The sequence below is a fragment of the Bicyclus anynana genome, chromosome 16, assembly GCF_947172395.1.
Source record: "Bicyclus anynana chromosome 16, ilBicAnyn1.1, whole genome shotgun sequence".
Classification (NCBI taxonomy): Eukaryota; Metazoa; Arthropoda; class Insecta; order Lepidoptera; family Nymphalidae; genus Bicyclus; species Bicyclus anynana.
The window spans coordinates 15,117,473-15,140,302 of NC_069098.1; the positions used below are offsets into that span (position 1 = coordinate 15,117,473).

Below are 22,830 nucleotides of genomic sequence, written 5' to 3' on the forward strand. Positions count from 1 at the left end.
AACAGAGATATCTTATAACTCAACATCCCGTTGTGTTAAGTATGGTGTGCCACAAGGGAGCATTCTAGGCCCATTGTTATTTATTATATATATTAATGACCTCCCTTCAGTAATAGCTCAACCTATGGTCCTTTTTGCAGACGATTGTACAATATTATATGAACGTCATAATACATTATCTTATGAGGATGATATAAATACATCCTTAGATCAAGTAATTGATTGGCTTGTAAAAAATAATTTAAGTATTAATTTGGAGAAGACTAAAATTATGAATTTTAATTGGGATCGATTTGGAATATCAACAAATAATATCAATCATAAGGGTATGCAAGTTAGCGAAACAGGTGAGACTAAGTTTTTAGGAATAATTGTTGATAGGCATCTTAGTTGGAAAACACAGGTTGACAATATATGTAAGAAATTGTTTAAATTTTCCTACGCGCTGTATAAGTTAAACAAATCAGCTAATATTGAAACACTGCGTATTGCTTATTTTGGATATGTCGAATCAACTCTGAGATACGGAATAATGTTCTGGGGTAATTCAGTCGACAGAGAAAGAGTTTTTAAAGCTCAGAAAAGATGCATCAGAGCAATAAGGAATCTACACTGGACAGATAGTTGTAAACCCCATTTTCAAGAGTTACAAATCTTGACATTTCCTTCTCTGTATATCTTTGAAACAGCAGTATTTGTACATGCTAACCTATCACTTTTCAAAAACTTGAATAATAAAAGACGTCCTCTAAGGTTGTGTGGAGAAGCTGCAAAATCAGCACAGTTTCGGAAAAGTGTATTTTGCCAATCAATAAATATTTACAATAAGCTGACATTTAATATAAAAAATAATTCCAACTTGGCAAGGTTTAAGAAACAATTAAAGAATTTTTTAATAAACAAAGCATACTACTCCATCAAAGAGTACCTTGATGAATAAACCAATTTCAATTGATTTCAAGACTTATTATAGTCTTACTATACAAATACACCATATTAATGACTAATTTTTTTTTTTTTTTTTTTGCAATTTATCATTTTACTTATCTTTGACATAAACTGACATTATATTGACGTAAAGGCATCATTAGAATTATTCTTTAAAATATTCAATGTACCTACTAATTAATTAATCACTGTACAAATAAATGTGTGAATTGATTATTGTAAATAATAATGTTTTTTATAATGATATTGCAAGCTGTAAGGCGGAATTTGGTGTTTATTTCAATAAGATCTGACTGTAACCTGAATTCGCAATAAACAAATTTTGATTTGATTTGATTTGATTTGAACATGATCTTGTACCATACTCTTCAGTGGGGCGCTTATGTAGAGACATTTTGTATAAAAATTAGAGAAGATTGAATAATAACAATAAATGGCATGCTAAACTAAAAAAAAACAAATTATTCTTACCTCAATAATATCACGTGACATTTGATTCACATCAGGCATGAAAGGGAAATACCCAACGTCAATGTCCTTCAACATAGAGTTGATGTAGCTGAAAATATTCGGAGGATCCGTATTGAAATAGTTGGGTTGCGTCAACTTCTTCAATATGGCCTCATTCATTTGACTGTCGCTCTCATCGTATTCGAAATTATAATCTGTCGGGAAATCTAGCCAATAATGTGTCACATATTTCTCTAGACACAGGTCTTTGGATATCTGGTACAAGAACTCGGATAACGGCTTCAGAACGCTCGCTAAAAGGGTGTTAAGTTTCAAATCTTCGTACAACAAATGGAATGCGTAGAATATGTGAACAGTGTACGGAAAGAGAATGGAGTTAGTGTTGAATAGGATTGGTTTCTCCGCATCTTCCTCCTTTCTTTCATTGGCTCTTGAATGTCGTGTTTCTGATTGTATTTGATTAAGATTTAACATGTTTGCCAAAGAGTTTCCTATAGTTTTGTGCATTTTCGAATTCAGGAGATACTCCCAATCGTCTTGTGTGCCGTCACTGGAAGTTCTCTGCTTCTTTGTGACAACTTCTACTTGTTCTTCTTCGTTCTGTCTGCTTTGCGAGAGTCTTTCCACATCGTATCCTATAAGTGACAGTATTAGATCGGAGAACATCGCCCACTCTTGGCCGGGGGTAATGTCCTGGGTGCCGGGTGCGTTGCGGATTCCGTACCATTTTATAATGACCTGAAATGTTCATATTTTCATTAGTATAGTAAAATACAACACCTTAGCTTTACCAAAACGCATGTCTTGGCAAAGGCCCAGGACGAATTTAGTTGTGTCTAACTCCCAAAAGATGAGCGTGCCAGAGAATTAAATTTGAGGCTTTAATTCCATAAATAATTTAAGGCAGGTGCACAGACTAATAGAGCTTGGTTTGGGTGCGAGAAAGAATAAGGGAGACTGAGATATAGTATCCTTTTTAAAAGATGACAAAAGAAAACAGTTAAAAAGTGCACGCAATGATTTTAGAAATGCAAAAAGAGTGGTTTTCCTTAGGTGAGTTCTACATCCCTGAATACCACTGAAGTCGTTTGCTTGTATCGTAGTTTGTTACAAATTTTCAAATTCAAATTAATGTTGAGGGTAGTTTCAATACCTGCATGGTGATGTCTTTAGGGGCGGCGGCGGCGACGGCGGCGCAGCAGCGCGTGACCAGCGGCGAGCAGATGTGCTCGGGCAGCGCTATGCGGTACAGCTGGCCGGCCTCGGACCGCACGCTCACGCGAGCGCCGGCCGCGTCGCAGAGGCTGCGTATACCTGTGTGACGAGGTTATTTTTAAATCTCGACGCAAAATCCAATTAGCTGCCAAAAAGGCATATTTTTGAAAAAATCCTCAATAACTTTAGGTTAAGAGACCAGAATTGTCAATGAGAGGTATATCCCCGCTCGCTGGACTATTGTCATATCTAGTCCTAGCACAGTATTTTCCATTTAGTTGCAAGGGAACAGGAATTTTGTTACGGAAAGAGGTAAAAACATCTGCGTCAGTTAGTGAATTCGGTAAAATCTGTAAATTCTTATTTTTTGTCTTAGCTCTTTTTTAAGACTTTTTTTTTTGTATTTAGGCCAGTTGAAGGTTTAAAGACCAAATAGCTCTTTAGCCTCGAGAAACTGCGACTACAAAACATTAAGCCCTAAAATAGGACTCGAATCTAAAAAAGGGCTCGAGCCTTTTTTACGACTCGCGTCTTTATTTGCCAAAATTTAAAAAAAGAGTCTAAGTCTTAAATATTAGGGCTAAAGGAATCGCTTCTTTTGAACACCAGTCTTACCTAAATTCTGCTTGGGCTCCAGCCTCGACACCGAAGAGTGAAGCACGGGAGACAGGAGGTGCAGCGCGGAGTCGTCAAAGGTCGCCGCGTCGCAGTGTGTGGGCAGCAGGCTGCTGCGGCGGGGGAAGGGGGACTGGAACGTCGACTGCTTGGTGTACGGAGAGTCTATCAGCCGGGCCAGGATACCCCCCACGTGGACCTGAAAATGATATCAGTATTGGAGACAAATACCTCAGTAGATAATGGTGAACGAAAACCTCGTGAGAGAATTTTCTTAATTCTCTGAGTGTGTGAAGTCTGCCAATCCGCATTGAGCCAGTCAATATGGTTGATAATGAACCTCAATCAATCGCAATCAATATGGTTGATAATGAACCTCAATATTCTTTGATTCAGTAGTCATGACCGAGAGAAAAGCTCTAAACGACTTGTGACATGGTAGAATGTTTAAGAGGCCCCTTTTACGTAACCCTTACTGCTTATGCTGACCACCCACCAGTCAATTTTTTGTGGTATAGGTAAAGCAGCCAATAAAACTTACTGTGATTCGTCTAACCAAGCAGGTTATAGATATATAATGATAATTATCTAATAAAATAACATTATTAGTATGTTCTTTAGGAATGTATGTAAAGTACTTTCAATGAAGTCCTAATGTAACTGTTTCTTTAAACTGGTTTCATTTTGATAATTTTTTCTAAGATTCCATGACATGTTTATATGTTAAAACTAAAAGAACTTCTTATACCATTAGATAACATAACATATGATAAGTAAATGTACCTTGCCAACAAAACTATTGCCAGATTGCAGAATAATGTTCCCAGTTTCATCTATTAGCGCGATCATCTTTAAATGTTCCAGAACCACAGCATCTTTCGCAAGTACCGAAGATATAGACCCCACTATTATATTCGTTTTGGGCAATTGCCCGTGCGAATGCGACTTTTGCAATCTCACGATTTGTAATCTGGTAACACCATTCACCTTTACCATAAAGCATAAGTACTCATGCCCTACCAAATCTGTGTGTAAAAATGCTTTTATGTCATTCGGACTTTCGACAGTATCCCGTCTTATAACTTGGCTATCTGTCCAAATATGATCTAGACAAATATCTGGGTATAGAGGCAGAGAAGGGGGTGCTTGGCCAATAGTATTTGACATCATAGTCGTTGAACTGGCTTGGCCAATCGACGAGTGCGGTGAAAGTCCTTGCTGGTGAAAAACATTTGCCATGGGACTATTGTGTCTTGATCTATTCGGAGTTTCGGGCATTTTTTTCATATGATACGGACTGCCATTGAAACTATTAGGATTTCTCATGCTGTGCATCGGACTACCAACAAATTCACAGGTTTGGTTGAATGAGGAATTCATATTTGGGCACATCGCTAAGCATTCATCCCGTGTTGCTTTCCGGATTTTCCACAACGAATGTGTTTGTAGCTTCCAGTCGTACAGAAGTATTATACTGGGGTCTGTGCTTACGAAGATGATTTGCAAGTCCCCGTCGTTGTAGTACTGCAAACCTTGAGCGGAAGATTTCATCAATATCGGTATGACGTCATCCAAAGGATGGGTTAGTGAAAAACATGTGGGTAAAGGGCAATCTTGGTCATAGCCTGAGATTGATTCCTGGCGTAATCTTGCGCTCATACTGAAAGGGCAATTCCGGGGTTTCAAAAAGGAACTGTTGTGAGATTCATTAAATTTCAAAATCGAGGAAGGCAGTACTGAATTGTGCAGAATTGGTGTTGCGTCTTTTTCTAACAAAACCCCATATTTCATTGGCCATACTTTTTTAACTTGGAATGGAATGCTCGCTATGTATTCTCTGCCGTCTATGGCGTAAACTCTCATACATTTGTTGTCTATGAGTAGTATGGAAGGTAGAACTTTACGCTCTATGTGCTCCGTGGTATCTTCGACTTTTATATTTTTTTTAAAATCACCAATTTGAGAGTTTAGGGCGTCGATCAGCATAGTATTGTTGATGTCTACATGGAAATCTACGAATGCAGCGTGTTTTATCGTACTGTCGATGGTGTAACAAGCGATGGTCTCCCTGTGTTCTGGTCCAGTTAGCTTAGAAGCTGGTGATGAGATCAAACCTGTGTGAGATCAAAAAAATAAATAAATATGGTTTAATAGGAAACTAGTGGACGCCCGCGACTTCATTCGCGTGGGATTCAGTCTTTTTTAAATCCCGCGGGAACCATGGATTTTTCAAGCATGAAAAGCAGCCTAATCCAGAAAAAAATCGCATCAGTAGCCGCAGTGCAAAGGAGGAATAAACATACGAATTGTCAAAAAGTAAGTGTACTGGTACTCTTACAGCATAGACAAAGGCTTATAGGCAACTCTATTGAAACTCTATTGACAAATTAGCAAGAGTGCCGCGTAGCCTAACCCCTCCCCTTCAAAACTAGACCGATCCGAAGTACCTGTGTGTTGAAAACTCTTGACGCAGGAGCAACTCTCGCGAAAAATGTCGATAGTATCTCCCACCAAGTGAAATTCGCGTCGTCATTGGCTACCTCGTTCCGAAGGAAAAAGCTCCTGTTAAAATGTATAATGAGGTAAACGTGGCCGTACTTCCGTGCATGACGATCAGAGGAGCGGAAGACCTTCAACTGTGACGAACTTGTGGAAAAAATCGAGATTACTGTCTGTGACGTTAGATGAACTTTCTGCGATGTTTCCGCAAATCTCCAGGTCCCCGATACCCGAAACAATCACAGAAACTCTCAGATATCGGAAATTGTCTGCGAGGTGTGTCTCAAAACAGCTGAATCAAGTGTAGAGCTCCAAAGAGTTTTTCGAACGTTACGAACTCGAAGGCAATAATTTTCTTTACTCTGGCTGGAGCTGGCGGGAGACTTATTCGAGGCAGGCATTAAAAAAATTGATCTCACACCTCACCACTTGAATCGACCGTGACTATGTTGAAAAATAACTTAGTTATGTACAAGTGTAACCAAGTATGTTTTTGTTTCAATAATTTTTTTGTAACCCTACTTAAATTGACTACACTTACTTTCTGGACGTGCCTCGTATACACACAAACTTTCGCTTTTATAATATTAGTGTGATCATTTTGAATATTTAATGTAATTGATCCAAAAAATAATTTTAAACAGATTGACATTGTTATGTTTTTGATCACATTCTCATTTAATTTACGTGGGATTAAGAAAGTTAAGCATTGACTGATAATTATCAGTTAAGCTGATAAAACTGTAAAGGTTAACATAATTTTATTAAATAGTTATAAAAAAACACATGAAATATTAGTAACTTAATTTTACTATCATGTGAAATTCCAATAAGAATATACAGACAGAAACTTAGCATGGTGATAGGTGATGACTCAAATGAACACAATAGAAATACCTTTAGACCACACAGCAGTACATCCTTTGACATATAACTCTTCCTCATAATAACAATCAGTCTTTGGATTCAAGGGCCTCTTCTTTGGTTTTTTATTCTGACTGCAATTCAAGTTGAATTTCTTTGACAAATTACTGGAACTGTTAGCGCTTCCACCTCTTGAAGGGCCAGCAGAAGGAATGTCATCTCTCCTCAAGCCACTAAGGAGTTCCGACTTTATAGACATGTTGAAGTCATTTTTGAGTCGACTAGGGGGTCGGAATGAGTCCATGTACTCACATTTTGGATCTTTTTGGGCTTCTTGCAGAGAGTTCTTTATATCTGAAAGAATAATGAGTTTAAAGGGGATTATTGTAGTTTTTATTATAAACATTCAATGTTTAAGCCTCAACAGTTTCACTAAAGCTATACTAGAAAGACTAACAGTGGAATTCATAGACATTGTAGAGGCACCCCCAGGGGATCATTCACCCAAATTCATTCAAACAAATAGTGGTTAAATTCAACACTGAGTAGCTGAATGGGGGTACCCCTACAACATTTATGAATTCCACTGTAAGATCATGGGTTTCTTCACTGTGTTTTGGACTCTTGTGCTACACACTCCTAAGAATTAGAGAATAAAAGGAATATTGGTCAATTGGTCATATTTAAAACAAGGTATAGCTATATATTTTTTGAAATAAAAATCCTGACTGTATAGTAAAACTGAAAAGAAAAAACAAATTGCTCCAAAAGTATACAAAGTATTTTAATTACTACAACTATTTCTATTAATGATACACACAAATAATAAATTCGCTGAAGCGGAGCGAGGCAGCAGAACCAAGAAATTGAGAAATACTAGCCAATAGGATTGCACAAAATGTAAGCTCCTCTTAAGTGGACAGGGATTTGCAAGTAGTTTAAAAATTCATATAAAATAGGTAAGTGGAGCGAGGCAGTTTCTATGGGAAGTCACTTCGCTCTATATCCTCGCTCTGGACTGGTGAGCAGACACAGTACGCGACTCAGCTCGGCAGTTTGTTTCTGTACTACACGTCCTCGTTCCTCTTTGGTGGACAGGCAGCCTAAAGTTAGAATGATTTTAGTCTAGATTTATTTATTCTTGTTTATTTGTATATTCCTTATTTGTAAACCACATAACTACTTCTTTTCTTTTTGTCTATATATATTCTATCAGACAGACAAAAAGAATTCTATTATTGGTAAAATTTTATTTACCATCACAAGCCAAAGGGCGAGATGCTGACAGGGAATCTGCAGCAAACTAGCTCTTGAGGAAATCCTTGAATGATGTGATGCTACCTATGAGCAGATTGCCATGTTGCAGAAACTACATAATTCTATAAAAAAAATTACCATCAACTCTGTAGTAAACCTCTCTAATAGTCCACCACTCCTGTTCCTCTTTGCCCTCCACCAGGCTCTCATCCTTGATGCCAAAGTTTGTCAACTTGTACAGCAGAGAGTTCTCCGACACTGACACATTGTGGCCCTTGCCATATATCTGACCAGGGTGCTTGGCTATCACAGTTCTTCCATGCGGTACAAACTCCTGAAATTTTCAATGTGCTAACAATTATTCATTCATTAATGTTGAGTACGAGTTAGGCTCGTCCGCTATATTGGCCCAATGGATTAGCAGATTTCACACAATTTAAGAATTGAGAAAATTGTCAGGTATGCAGGTTTCTTCATAATGTTTTCGTTCACCGTTTGATGTACGTGATATATTAAATTTATTAAAATGCACATAACTCAAAAAGTTATTTATTTATTTATTTATTTATTTATTTATTGCTGAGAACACATACATTCTAATGTATTCAGCCATTTCTGGCATACAACAGTTTATATTACAAATACTATTAACAAAATATAAAAAAAAAATGAATTCAATAGCAGGTGATTAATCAAAAAATAAAAATTAGAACAAGTAAAAAATTACAATCTGTGCAGGTACGAGTACTTATGTCAAATAATAATAATTAATAATATAATAATAACCTTTACAATGTCATAGGATAAACATAATTAATAAATACAAACAAAAAAAAAAAAAAAAATTGAAATATCAAAAATGTCACAATACATAGTTTTTTATTTGCTTTTATAATTAAAAAAATCTCTAGTTGAAAAAAATCCATAATTAATGAGCCACTTTCTAAGTGCGGGTTTAAATTTTTTATAGGGCAATCGTTTCATGTTTTCAGGCAACGAATTAAATATTTTAATACCCATACAATGGCAACTTTTTAAGTATGTTGCAGTTCTGGGAAATCTGCCCAAGACTAATTTTTGGGGATGTCTTAAGTTTCTATTGCTTTGGTCCTGTGCCTTCATAAACAGATTCATATTAGATTTAACAAAAAGCGCTAATTGAAATATATACAGGCAAGGCAGAGTTAAAACTTCCATTTTTTTAAATAGAGGCCTACATGAATCAGTAGGGAGACATCCAAATATCGCACGAATACACTTTTTTTGTGCAATGAAGGCTCTTTCTAATTCACATGAATTACCCCATAATATTACACCATATCTTAATATCGATTGCACATTTGCAAAATAAACCATTTTCATTATTTCAAAAGATGTAGTCTTACGTAGTCTATTTAAAACAAATTTATATTTATTAAGTTTATTACATATATTGTCTAAATGTACTTTCCAGTTTAGATGTTTGTCAATTTTCAGTCCTAGAAAAGTTACATAATCTACCTGGTGAATTTGTTGTTTGTCATGACTTAAATTTAAGTTAATAACCTTTTTATTATTATAATAGCTAAAATACATATAATTCGTTTTGGTTAAATTTACAAAAAGATTGTTGTCAGTAAGCCAATTCACAACTGTTTTGATTGTGTTATTAATAAGATAAGATAAATATACTTTATTTGCACACCACAAAGACAAAAACAAGTGAAATAAAAAACAAATTAAGAAGAGATCAGCATACAAAAGGCGGCCTTATCGCTAAGTAGCGATTTCTTCCAGGCAACCTTCGGTTTAGGAAAACTTAAGGACATCAGCAGGTGGCGTAAAACAAAAATAACCATAGTATTAGTAATACACATACATACAAATAATTTACATCCTAATACATAAACAATATTACACAAATACCTACAATAATGAATAAAATACATATCAAAATATACTAATAAATACCTTATATTGAAAAGAAATAATATATACAGATCGTCTTTACTGCACCAGATAATGAGTCTTTACGGCATTTTTAAAAATGACCAGTGTCTTTGATTGCCGTATGTTTAAAGGGAGAGCATTCCATAACTTAACGGCTTGCACAACGAAAGAATGTTTATAAAATTTCGTCTTATGCACGGGTAAACATAGAGTTAGTAATCGACACTGTCTCAGTTCAGACTGCACTCCCTGAAACGTAAATTTCTCCTTCAGATACACAGGAGATTTTGGATTAAACAACACACAGTACAAAAGTGAAAGTACATGCAGATCCCGGCGACGACGAAAAGGGAGCCACTTGAGCTTCTGACGGAATTCAGAAATATGGTCATATTTGCGTAGGCTAAATATGAACCGAATAGCAAGATTTTGAAGTCGCTCAAGTTTATTGAGTTGGTCCTCAGTTATATTTAGATAGCTCGCGTCCGCATAATCTAAAACCGAAAGAAGAAGAGAATGTGCTAACATAACTTTAGTAGGAATTGGTAAAAGTGATCTTAAACGTCTCAGTGAGCCAAAAGTAGCAAACATCTTTTTACTCAACTCTTTGACATGCACGCACCACGACAACTGGTTATCAAGATGAACCCCAAGATCTTTAACTGTGTCACAAAAAGGAATAGTGGTACCATTATACAAAACTGGCCGGAGATCTACCCAATCAACTCTTGAGATGAGGGCAGGACTACCAATAATAATGGCCTTAGATTTTAGGGGATTTACCTTAAGCCCATACTGTCTGCTCCAGATATCAATTGCGCTAAGGTCAGAGTTTATAGCAGAGACAGTTGAGTTTAGGCTCTCAAGAGATGAAGAGCGGTATATTTGGATATCATCTGCATACATATGGTAAAGAGAAGTTATATTTTGAGTGATCGAATTAATGAAGATAGAGAAAAGTAATGGAGATAACACGCCACCCTGAGGTACCCCTGCCGTAACATCGCACCAAGATGAAAAGAAGTCATCAACCCGAATGCGCTGCTTACGGCCTTTGAGGTAGCTCTGAAACCAGTCTATAACCGATGGAGATATGTTAATAGAGCGTAATAGACTCAACAAAATGTCATAGTCTACAGAATTAAAAGCATTACTGAAATCAAGCAGAACTAGTACAGTGAGTTGTCTATTATCCATCGCCCAACGAATATCGTCAGTAACTTTAGTCAAAGCGGTAACCGTACCATGACCAGGACGAAAACCAGATTGTAATGGACTTAAAAGTAAATTTCGGTTTAAGAATACGGATAACTGCTGGAAGACAAGTTTTTCAAGGACTTTAGAAAGGAACGGCAAAATAGAAATTGGACGGAAGTCAGAAAACGTTGTGGAACTAATTTTTTTAGGAAGAGGAATAATTTGTGCATTCTTCCAAGCCTGTGGAAATTCACTGGAATAAATGGAATAATTGAGGATATGTGTAAGAACTGGGGAAATAATATTAATGTCAATTTCGCTATTTATTATGTCATTACTACAAGTTTTTAGAATTGATATGTCATCAGCAAATAATATATATTTATCAGAAGTTATGTCAGGGAGGTCATTAATATATAATATAAAAAGCAAGGTGCCAAGAATACTTCCTTGTGGTACCCCACATTTGTTAATCATATTTGGGGAATTAAAATTTATTAGTGTTGAATTTTCTTTTGTGCTTGCTATTTCAACACACTGAGTTCTATTTTCTAAATAACTTTTGAACCAAGACAAAGCTGGACCTCAAACTCCATAGTTTTCTAACTTAGAAAGTAATAATTCATGTGAAACAAAGTCGAAAGCTTTTGACATGTCAAAAAACAAAACTATGGGAGTATTGAGCGAATCCAATTGCGTAGCAATAGTTTTTATCAAGTCATAGCAGGCATGTGTAGTAGATTTATTTTTTTGGAAACCATACTGTTGATTCTTTATTATACTAAATTTAGTAATAAATTCTACTAGCCTCTGATACATTGCTTTTTCAAATATTTTTGAAAATATTGAGATTAAAGTTATTGGGCGGTAGTTTTCAACTTGAGTTTTTTTACCTTTTTTATATAAGGGCTTAACTATAGAGTGCCTAAGCTTATACGGAAAACATCCAGACTCAAACGATTAATTAATTAAATGAGTAAGTATAGATGATATCTCGTTCACTGTCAGTTTAATTATTTTCGTTGAAACACCATCAAATCCTTCTGCATTGGTATTATTTAAGGACATAATAATATTTTTGACTTCATTTTCACCATATGGTTTAAGGTACATACTGTTTGGTATAAAAATCGTATTTCTACTTTTACAGTGGTTGTGTAGTTTGTTTGTAGAATTAATCCAGTATGTATTGAATGCTTCCGCAACTTCACAAGGATTAGTAATACATTTACCTCCAATTTCTACCTTTACAATAAATTGGTTTAGATTATTACCAGTAGTATATTCCTTTATCACTTTCCAGCTAGCTTTACATTTATTTTTTGATTTAGCTATTAATTTATTATTACTGTTAATTCGAGCAGAATTTATACAACGTCGGAGAATTTTAGAATATTTTTTAAATTCGGATTTAGTTTTTTGTGATTTAAGTTTGTAATAATTAAGTTGAAGTTTACGTTTTGTTTTACTGCTTTTCCGTATAGCCTTTAGTTATCCATTTAATATTTGAATTATTCCTTTTTTTAATTTTAATTTTGATCTCAGGAAAACTTAGTCTATAAAGCAACAAGTACATATCATGAAAATTATTAAAGGCATTATCGAGGTTATCCGCATTATAGGCTTCATTGAATGATAACTGCGATAGACATTGCTTAAACTTGCGTTAGGAGATTCCAGACCGGATTAGAACCTACACCCTCCAAATCTAAGGCAGAGGTTATATCCACTGGGCTGTTATGGCTCAATATATCAATGATTAAAAGAAACAAATGGTAATATTATAAAAAAGGAATATTTGCTTGTTGGCATTGAATAGGCCATTAGAATTTACCATTTCAACCCTACATTGTCCCTGAATTAGGCTATATTTTATCCCTGTATTCCCACAGGCATGAGAACAATGCAGGTAAGAAACCAGGGGGTAATGCTAGTTTGTAATATTAAAACAAGCAATAAAAAAAATTGAAAAAATAACACTAACCAAAGGTTCAGAAGCCGCAATCATTGTTTTGTCATCCAGATTTGAAATTATATAATTTTAACACTTTCACACAAGAATTGAGATCATAGCACACGTTATTAATTAATTTCAGTTAGTAATTTTACTTGATATTATTTAGAAATTGTGAAAATCCGAAATCCGCAAACAATACATTCGCAAAATGTAACCGACATTTATATGTCAAATGTCAATGTCAACCTAATGATTTCTTAAAATTGTGCAGCTCTGGGTTCCAGTCTTTTTGAACATTCAATTTCGCTTCCTTTCACAAATGTGCATTCAAATACCGTTTTCTCAAACAATGAATTTCTTAAAAAAATCAAGTATCACGCCAATTGATTTAAATTAACATTAACACATGAGAAAAAGGCAAAGGTATTAACACCGTACAGGATGGCCCATGACTTCAATAATTAATCTCGCTTTACTCGCAACTCAATAAAAATTAAATTAAAAATAATAAAAATTTTAATAAAAAAAATACAACCGACTTCAAAACCTAAAAACGTACCCACTAAACTAAAAAGTGAAAAATAACATCATAATATGTTCTACCTGCTGATCAGTATGAAGGCGGTGCTAAGCCGGTGATGTATTAATTCAAGCCATGTGAGAATATCTTTTAGATTTAGATTTTGCAGACAGTGTTGTTTCATGTGGTCCTGTCAGAAATGGCTTAAATTAAGACAACACCGGCTAAGCACCGCCTTCATACTGATCAGCAGGTAGAACATATTATGATGTTATTTTTCACTTTTTAGTTTAGTGGGTACGTTTTTAGGTTTTGAAGTCGGTTGTATTTTTTTTATTAAAATTTTTATTATTTTTCCATTTTTAGTGTAAAATTTTGTCTCAAACGAATACATCAGACCCCTAATGACAGTCACAACCCATCTTGGAACAAAATTCTCAGCAATACAAATTAATCAAGCCCAAGCACAAGGTAGCTACCGTAAACCGTTAAGGGGTTCCCTTAATTGACCTTGGTCTTCATCATCAGACCCCTAATAACAGACACAACTCATCTAGGTAGAAAGTTCTCAGCAAAACGAATTAATCAAGGCCAAACACAAGGTAGATACTGTAAACTGTTAAGGAGTTCCCTTAATTGTCCTTGGTCTTCATCACCAAACCCTTAAATGACAGTCACAACCTATCTATGTGGAAAGTTCTCATTAATACAAATTAATCAAGCCCAAACACAAGGTAACTGCTGTAAATCGCCGAGGAGTTCCCTCGTCTGTTTTATGGCTCCATCATCAGATCGATTTTAAACCTTCATGAAATTGTAGTGCTTAAAAGTACTAAATGGAAAAGTATACGCACACAATAGACACCCATATAATTTTTGAAAGTTCCCCTCAATTTCTCCAGGATTCCATCATCAGATCTTGACATGACGGCAATGGGACCAAATGGGGACTATACCGTTTCGAACAAAAAAAGAATTTTTGAAATCGGTCCAGGCGTCTTTGAGTAATCGGTGTACATACATAAAAAAAAAAAAAAAAATACCGACCGAATTGAGAACCTCCTCCTTTTTGAAGTCGGTTAATGAACGAACACCACAGATATGAACGCTGCATTTCATTCTAATTTAAAGTTTTTTATTTATTTTTTAAAACAATCAGGGCCTTACCTATAATGATTCTATTTTCGAAAAAAACCTCCTTTGTTTTATAGTAGGCTAGTCACAGAACACTAATTATTATTAACGGAGAGGCTAGTGCTTGGCTAGTAGGTACTCGTACAGACAAGAATTATAAAAACAATAGTAGATTGTTATACAAGGGGCTAAAAAGACCCATTATATACGAGGTATTTCTAGGGCCTGAGACGTAAGTCGAGGGCCGCCTAAATAGAAACCGAGTTTATAATGGGTTTAGCCCCACGTGTTACACTCTGCTTTTCACTACGATTGCGAGAAAATAAAATAGTTTAGTTCAATATTCAATGATTTATTTAATTGAAAATTAAATGTACAAAGTCTACAATTTTGGATATTATGGGAGATGCTTTTACCCGGTAACATAATTTCCGACTACTGTGAAGATGGATAACGAGTATATGAGGTAAACGTGGGAGATAATAGTTTAAAAAACTCCTTTCGTAAGTGAATCCATTTGTTGTTGTTTTCTTCACTTATTAAATTTTTCGTAGGTAAGTATTCAAGTAAATGCGTCTGGACTTTGATGGTAACAGATTGAAAATTTCATCCATCTCCAAATTAGGATCACCATTCTCAGTAGATGAAGACACCAATAACAATTAATGTTGAAATAATTATATGAAAGTTACGGTCACAAATTTACAATTATTTTCTGAATTAAATCAAGTGTGTATTATTTGTTTTTTAAATTCTCGCTTTTTAATTTTATTTTTTTCAAATGAGAAAAAGGCAAAGGTATTACACCGTAAAGGATGTCCCATGTCTTCAATAAAAATTAAATAAAAGAATGAACGCATTCCACAGACAAGAACGCTGCATTTATTTCCAATTTAAAGTTTTTTATTTATTTTTCAAAACAATCAGAGCCTTACCTATAATGATTCAATTTTCGAATAAAACCTCCTCCGTTTTATAGTAGTCTAGTACTCGTAACAGACAAGAATTTAAAAAACAAAATTACTTTAGCTCCTAGAGGCTAATATGCTTGTTTAGCCCCGCTGTGGAGTGGTAATATGACAGTATTTTTGAGCAAGAGTAGTGAAAAATAATAATGATCATTATCAGATGATAATTTCTTGGGAACTACTGCCCAACGTACTAATGATTGCTACAAGAGGCACGTATCAGTGTGTAACTTCCAATGGGCGAATGAGGTAGTCAAAAAATAAAACAGTACAACGTAATATGAATAAACTTTATTACTACATAAAAGGATATAATATATTGAACAGCGTCGTGTTCGCTTGTAACAAAACATTCAACAAAATACTTTGGGAGTCAACTTAACACTTTGGGTGCCGACTTATTATGCCCTATAACGAATATAGACCAGTGTTTCTCAAAGTCATGTAAATATCGTACTACTTATAATTATTTACTTGGACTAAACAAAAAAGATAGACGGTAAACTAGGTAACATAATATGAAGCCAATATCAACAACAACAAGGAAATTACAGACAATTACACATATAAACTGTATTGTTATTTGAAAATATAAAAAGTTGAAAATTCCCAACCCAACCTTATTTTTTGTTTAAATGCTCAATGTACCTACATTGTGCATTTAAACACACCTCTTACAGTAAGTTATACGATAACATTTAAATACATTTTCTTACTTACTAATGGCATTCTCAAAATCCAATTGGCTACGTCTGTTCGCGTTATTCGTCTATCTTTTCCGCATGTCTGCAGTAATGTATATATATTTAAAGTTACATAAAAATTGTTACAATTACTTGACTATAATAAAATATTGTCCCCGTCAAATTAGGACGCCAACAACGGGGTACCTTTCTATCTTCCTTAAAGTAACGCAGATCTGCCAGCACCATTTTTTGAAAACCATCCCATGGGTTTTAAGACACAGGCTAAAGAAAAACATTGATGCAAGCTAGAATTATGCTAAATGTGATGATTTATGACATTTACTTAGCTACTTACTTAATATTTTCATCTTAAAAGAATGTTCATAGCTGTAAGTTGGTTTGACGTTCATACTACTAGTTGCTGAGGAACGTTATGTAAAGCTCCGTCAATCTTTTTCTTTAAGTCTGTGACGCATATTTTTCCAAGCTCAATTTATAATTGTTTTCAAATTATTTTATAATAATAAATATGTGTATATATTATATACAATATTTTAATTTTATATACGTATTTCTATAATTCTGATTTCCTTTCTATTACATGGCCCCTTGGTCATTTATACAGGGATTTCAGTAATGTATAACAAACCTCTGAATTGGACATTACACGTTATCATCTTTTTGATTATATAAATTGATGCCCGTGACTTTTCTTAGGACTTTAAAGAACAGAGTTACAAAAATTCCTCGTCTATTTCTCCCTCCACTCCCCTTAATCTCCCTTTAAAGTGAGCCTACGTTACTCGTCATGAGTGTATACAAAAATAATGTTAATCAAAACTAGTGATTGGACAACATCTAACATCCTAAATCATCTGATATGTTTGTTACAAAATAACAAACCTGTTTTAAGTTACCAAAGTCAATACCATTCATATAAAGTATAATCAAATGACATAGGGTAAGGCATTATATACAACTAAAAAAACAAGTAAATAAAAATCTCAATTAAAACTGAATAGTATTTAAAAAACGAAGAATAAGGATTCCGACGAATTGAACCTCCTCCTTTATTTGAAGTCGGTTAAAAATAAAAAAAGTCCATGTTATTAACAATTTTAAATGGTCCAATTTCAGAGACTCGTGATGTTTCCCAAAATCCTAGTATAGCTTAATACTAATATCCGATTAAAATAAGGCTCTGTTTTCAACAAGGCAAACAAATTCATAAGATGATTTATATATATTTGTAAATTCTTTAACTATTATTTTATAATTTTCTGCTTAATAGCTTTTATGTGAAAATATCAATATTCGGACCGTTAATTATATCACATGAGAGAAGATTTAACGTTTGTTATTTTTTGTTTTTAATCAAAAATATAACAAAACCTTAATTGGGGGCGCCACAGGCTGTGCTAAATGCACTAGTAGAAGACATTAGTTCATTTATTGTCCGCAACGTGGCGACGTATTTCGTATTTTTGTTCATACCCACATGTTACATTTATCAAAAAAGAATATCATTCTCAAATATATGAGTATGTGATATAATTAATGATACTTAAGGAACCATTTCGACACCGATCGCTTTAAATAACACAACAATCAATAAAATTATAAAAATCAACAATGTAATTTAAAACTTCGTTGAGCCGACTAACTTTGAAATAAAATGGCAATATCAATAAAATATTTAAAAATAAACATGATAATATCCACCATTCCAAACCATTCGTATGCACATACCAATATTTGACATTTACATTACATATTTGACATCGAAACGCGTAACATCGAATCACAAAACTCTCTTAATTCACAAATCACCCAAACGTCGTTGTAACCAATCTAATTCGGTTCAAAAATCCCATCAGTCCCAACGTCCCCTAAGCAAAGGTAACGAATCGAAAACAGACGATACGCTTTTTCCAATTCGATTAATGAGTTTTAAGTTAAATGAAAAATTGCAAAATTGTAAATATTGTGCGATTTTTAGTGCGCTAATGGCGGTGATAAATATGACAATTATTTTATGAGTTCATTTTGAAAAAATAAATAATGTTCTATATAGTGTTTTTACATTTACCATAGTTTTGCTATGCCATAAATCGATTGAAAATATAAAATGCAATACATGTAAAATTTCCTATTACGCAGCAATTTATTTAGGATGCGATAAATGAAATTATTCCACAATATTTAAACGCGATTTTTGCTTGGAACGTTCACACCAACGAATAAAGTCGATACGCTTTTTCAGATTCGATGAATGCGTTTTAAATTAAATTAAAAATCGCAAAATTGTAAATATTGTGCGATTTTCGTTATAATCTTGTGTCAAAATATAGTAAACAGTTACGCTGTATGTTCAAAATAGTAAGTACATATAAATATAACATTTATAATATAATACACTTATATTTGATAATATATTACACGTCTGGTAAACCTATAGCCTAGCTTGTCTACACTAAATATATTTTGGTCTTTGGATGAGCATGTCACTTTATGGCTTATTTATGTCATTGTTTGTAACTGTACACTGAGGCCATTCTAGTGATCTATTTTTTGACAGTTTTCAACTTACATATTATATTAGTGGAGTGCAATTAAATTGAAAACTATTATTCTATAAATTGAAAACGACAGAACCGAGTTCTAGTACATCGTTTTCCATTTATGTAATAAAAAGTTTACCCGTTAATATTTTTGGAGTTTACTTCATAAGAATCGATTTTCCGGATTTATATAGCCCCCGGTATGAAAAAAATATGGGCAGTAAAATACTATGAACGAATGACAGCGTTATGTTTTTTGTGCGCAACCTATTCTGCGCACATTTCACTTTTCAGGCGTAAGTATTGAGACGTACATAGTGCATGCTGCGGGGCAACATACACCTATTTAGACAGTCAATCTGAAAGACTAAACGTACGGTACGATGCCGTGTAGAAACCGAAAGGGGTGTGGATTTTCATCCTCCTCCTAACAAGTTAGCCCGCTTCCATCTTAGACTGCATCATCACTTACCATCAGGTGAGATTGTAGTCAAGGGCTAACTTGTAAAGAATAAAAAAAAAAAAAAACTCCAATCGTGCGGCTGACACAGACTTTTTTTAAATATAATATATAATAATACCGCATATTTTGAGATTTCTCAAAATCTAGTAATCCGAATCAGTTCTTATCTAAGTTTGGTAAATACCCAAGTTAAACTTATAAAAATGACATTAAAAGAATAATTCAAATTCATTAACTATAACGGGGTCCAGACCTATTTGCACTCAACTATATTCGATATTAATTCAGATCGTCATACAAAAAAGGGATTGTACATTTGGATATGGTTATATTCTATATTACTATAATTACATCGGCTTTGCGGTTTAACAATAAGTTATAAAGCTAATCTTATTAAACCCACCAATAATAATAATTACCAATACAGCTATATGTACGTAGCCAATGCACAGTTAATATAATTTATTTCTTTATTATTGTTTAACTAGTTAGGTTTTTATTAGCTTGACAATTTAGTTATTATATGTCTTTACACAAAATTAAAATAACTGTCAAAAAACCGAACATCCATTGGCCGTACTTTAAAAATAATATAAGTGCACTTTTCGATTTTTAATAGTTGAATATTTCCATTAAAAATACTAGACTAGACCACCAACGAAAACTTCGCACCATTAACCGTTCAATAAAGGACTTCATGTAGAAAATAACATAATCACAGAAACCTTAAAAAAATTCATTAAAATTAAAATAAAATCAAACAAGAACAAAATTTGAGAAACACTGTCCCACAAAATAATTAATAACTAAAACTATATGAATGGTGTAAATTAAAGAGTGTTTAAAAATTATTTAAGCCATGTTGACACTGATCGAGTACAGATTTATTAACGTCTACATTTCAGCACCTGTTGATATTTATAGCAATATAACAACCAATCTGTAGCTTATATTTTTTCATGTCTACTAGAATCTTAGATGTCAATATATAATGCTATATAATTATTATAAAATGCCCCAACCACGATCATCTTTACACTTAGATCATTACAAGGGTTCGTTTTGCTCGTTGTTACTCGCTCTGTGTCAACTTGGCATTATAAATTAAAAAACGATGCAATGATTTTCTTAAAAAGGAAATTCGTGAAAACTTTTCGATAAACTTCAGGTACCTAATTGGGACAACATTCAACTTCCATCCTTTCTACGGAAGCCGATCAGACGTTTTCTTTACAAAGAGTTGAAGGTAGATTGACACATTAGATTTGAAAGGTGAATTAAAAACTGGAAAAACGGTAAGATTTCCGAACAAAGTAATGGAAAAAACATGGAAACTTTTTCCATGACTATAATTTCATCGTTTCAACATGGTCGATCAAAATAATACACCATCTAGGTCTATTAGACTATTTATATGCGTAGGGAAACGCTTAGGTTTGGCCAGTAAATAAAGTAATGTAGTAGGTAGTAGTACTTTTGACAATTAACTTAATACCAAAATACATTATCAATGTCTTGATACTAGGATAACATCAGGACAGTCTTCTGTATATAGGTTTTTTATTTATTAAAACTGACTCACGTTTGTGTAATCTTTCTGTTTTCTTGGCAAACTGGTTTCTTCTGACAAAAAACTGTTTCGAAAAAGAATTCTAGGAGCTGTTATTTTACCGTGCATATGTAACTGCAATTTCATGAGTGTTTTTTACTTAAGCAGCAAAGCTAGGTAATATTTCATGTGCCGGCTACAAACATAAACACTACTAAATAAAATCATTGAAGTGCTTATTCAATAATTGTCTGATATTATTGTCTTTTTCATAGATCCACTAGTTGTGGATAAGAGTGACTTTAGACCAAAAACTTTTTTTGTAGGTGATGGCGATACTACTAACTATATACTACAAATAACAATGACTTCCTACTTTAATATACAAATATTGTTATTTTTGATTGCACGGCCGACATAAAAAATCGTTATAAACTCAAGGGTGAGTATAGTATACAATATATGTAAATATGTAGGTAGTTTCTATTTACCATGAAACCACACACGACATTTTATCACAATACATATCAAAATATATCATTATAACTACAATTTGCCCACAGCTATGTTAAAACAAAAACAATAAAACAATATCCATTAATTAATATTCACCTTGAAAATGCAAAACAGTCTATGCATGTGGTGTCTCTAAAATTTATTAACTCCTAGTTAAGGCAATTTATGTATACTAACTCTATTAATAATGAGGTTACTAAAAATATACAATTTGTAGCCAGTTTACATTTCTCCAGTAACTGTCAGATTGTTCTAGGCAACAGTAAATCAATGAAAGACCATTTGAATTTTAATTGATTTCTGATGATGACAATCTAGCCTCTTTCTAGTCTTTTTTAATAGATTTGGTTTCTAGTTATGTTTGTTTTACTTTCTAATTTTCAAGTAATACTACTAATTGTTTATAAAGTTTCATACATTGCTGTCTTACTGATGATACTGAACTTGTGGTAAGCAGTGATGGGAAACATGTGAACTGGCGTTTATGTATGACATATTTTTTTGGCATTTTTAAGCAAAAATATATTGTGATGATTGGCCGGAATACAGTATCTTATATTAACCAATTTTCATTAATTGAATAATTGACAAATTTGTTAAAAAAGACATCCTGTATACCGAGATTTTTTATCGTATTTTACAATAAAATTAAATTGAGTTTTTTTTACAATTAAAAATATTAAACGTAAAATAGATTATGCTTTTTTTATTTCCGTAACATATTTCATATTTTTTTTTCGTTAACATTAGCATACTATCACCTTTTGTTTATCTAACAAGCAGATTATCGCAACCTAAACGATTAAACTCAACCTAAGTATACATATAGTTTTCTCTATTAATATTATTTATTTAATATTAATATAAATAACATTTATCTCTATTTTATTTATTATAAAAACTACAATATGTGTACAATCAATATTAATATTTATGCATACAATGTAAAAGTAGATCTATATACAGGGTGTGGCGTAAATAATGGATAACCCTGTACCTGCCGAAGAGCCTCCAAATGGGCTATTCGAATATAGATTTTTTTTTATTTATTGAAGTTTCGTTTTGAGAAAAATGGCTTAAGTCATGTTTTTATAAAAATGGGTACTTTCACTTACTAATTTTGCTACAGTAATCTCAAATTTTGGAATTTTCTTTTTCTGTTTTTTTTATAATATAGCTTAAGAGTTGTGCTACTGTTATTGATAAGGAATTTCTAATTCGTTACTCTAGTTTTGGCAAAAATTAACATGAAAGTTCAAAAAAGCCTTATTGATTATTCAGTTTGTTAATTTTGTACATCATATGGTTTAAAAAATCTCTATTAGAGCTGATTTGCCCATTATCTTAAAAACATGCTTGCTTAATGCAGATTCCGAAACGGTATAATACTTATTACATATCGCGATATTTACGAAAAAAATTGGCAATAGTCAAGAACATGTCCTTGTTTTATTTTTATTAAGTAAATTATTAAGCTATCA

General features: G+C 33.4%; 1 protein-coding gene across 1 annotated transcript in view; it reads right to left on the reverse strand.

Annotated features, from left to right (window-relative positions):
• Nucleotides 1-13,170, reverse strand: part of LOC112055897 (anaphase-promoting complex subunit 1) — a 32,849-nt gene extending 19,679 nt beyond the window's left edge. Inside the window, exons 1-7 of the mRNA XM_052886052.1 lie at nt 12,980-13,170; nt 8,008-8,203; nt 6,646-6,966; nt 4,033-5,363; nt 3,250-3,448; nt 2,573-2,733; nt 1,420-2,157 (exon numbers count right to left, since the gene is read on the reverse strand). Of these exons, the coding sequence (XP_052742012.1) occupies nt 1,420-2,157; nt 2,573-2,733; nt 3,250-3,448; nt 4,033-5,363; nt 6,646-6,966; nt 8,008-8,203; nt 12,980-13,003 (2,970 nt within the window). The 5' untranslated portion in view covers nt 13,004-13,170. The remainder of the gene's footprint in view (nt 1-1,419; nt 2,158-2,572; nt 2,734-3,249; nt 3,449-4,032; nt 5,364-6,645; nt 6,967-8,007; nt 8,204-12,979) is intronic.
• Nucleotides 13,171-22,830: the final 9,660 nt, after the last annotated feature.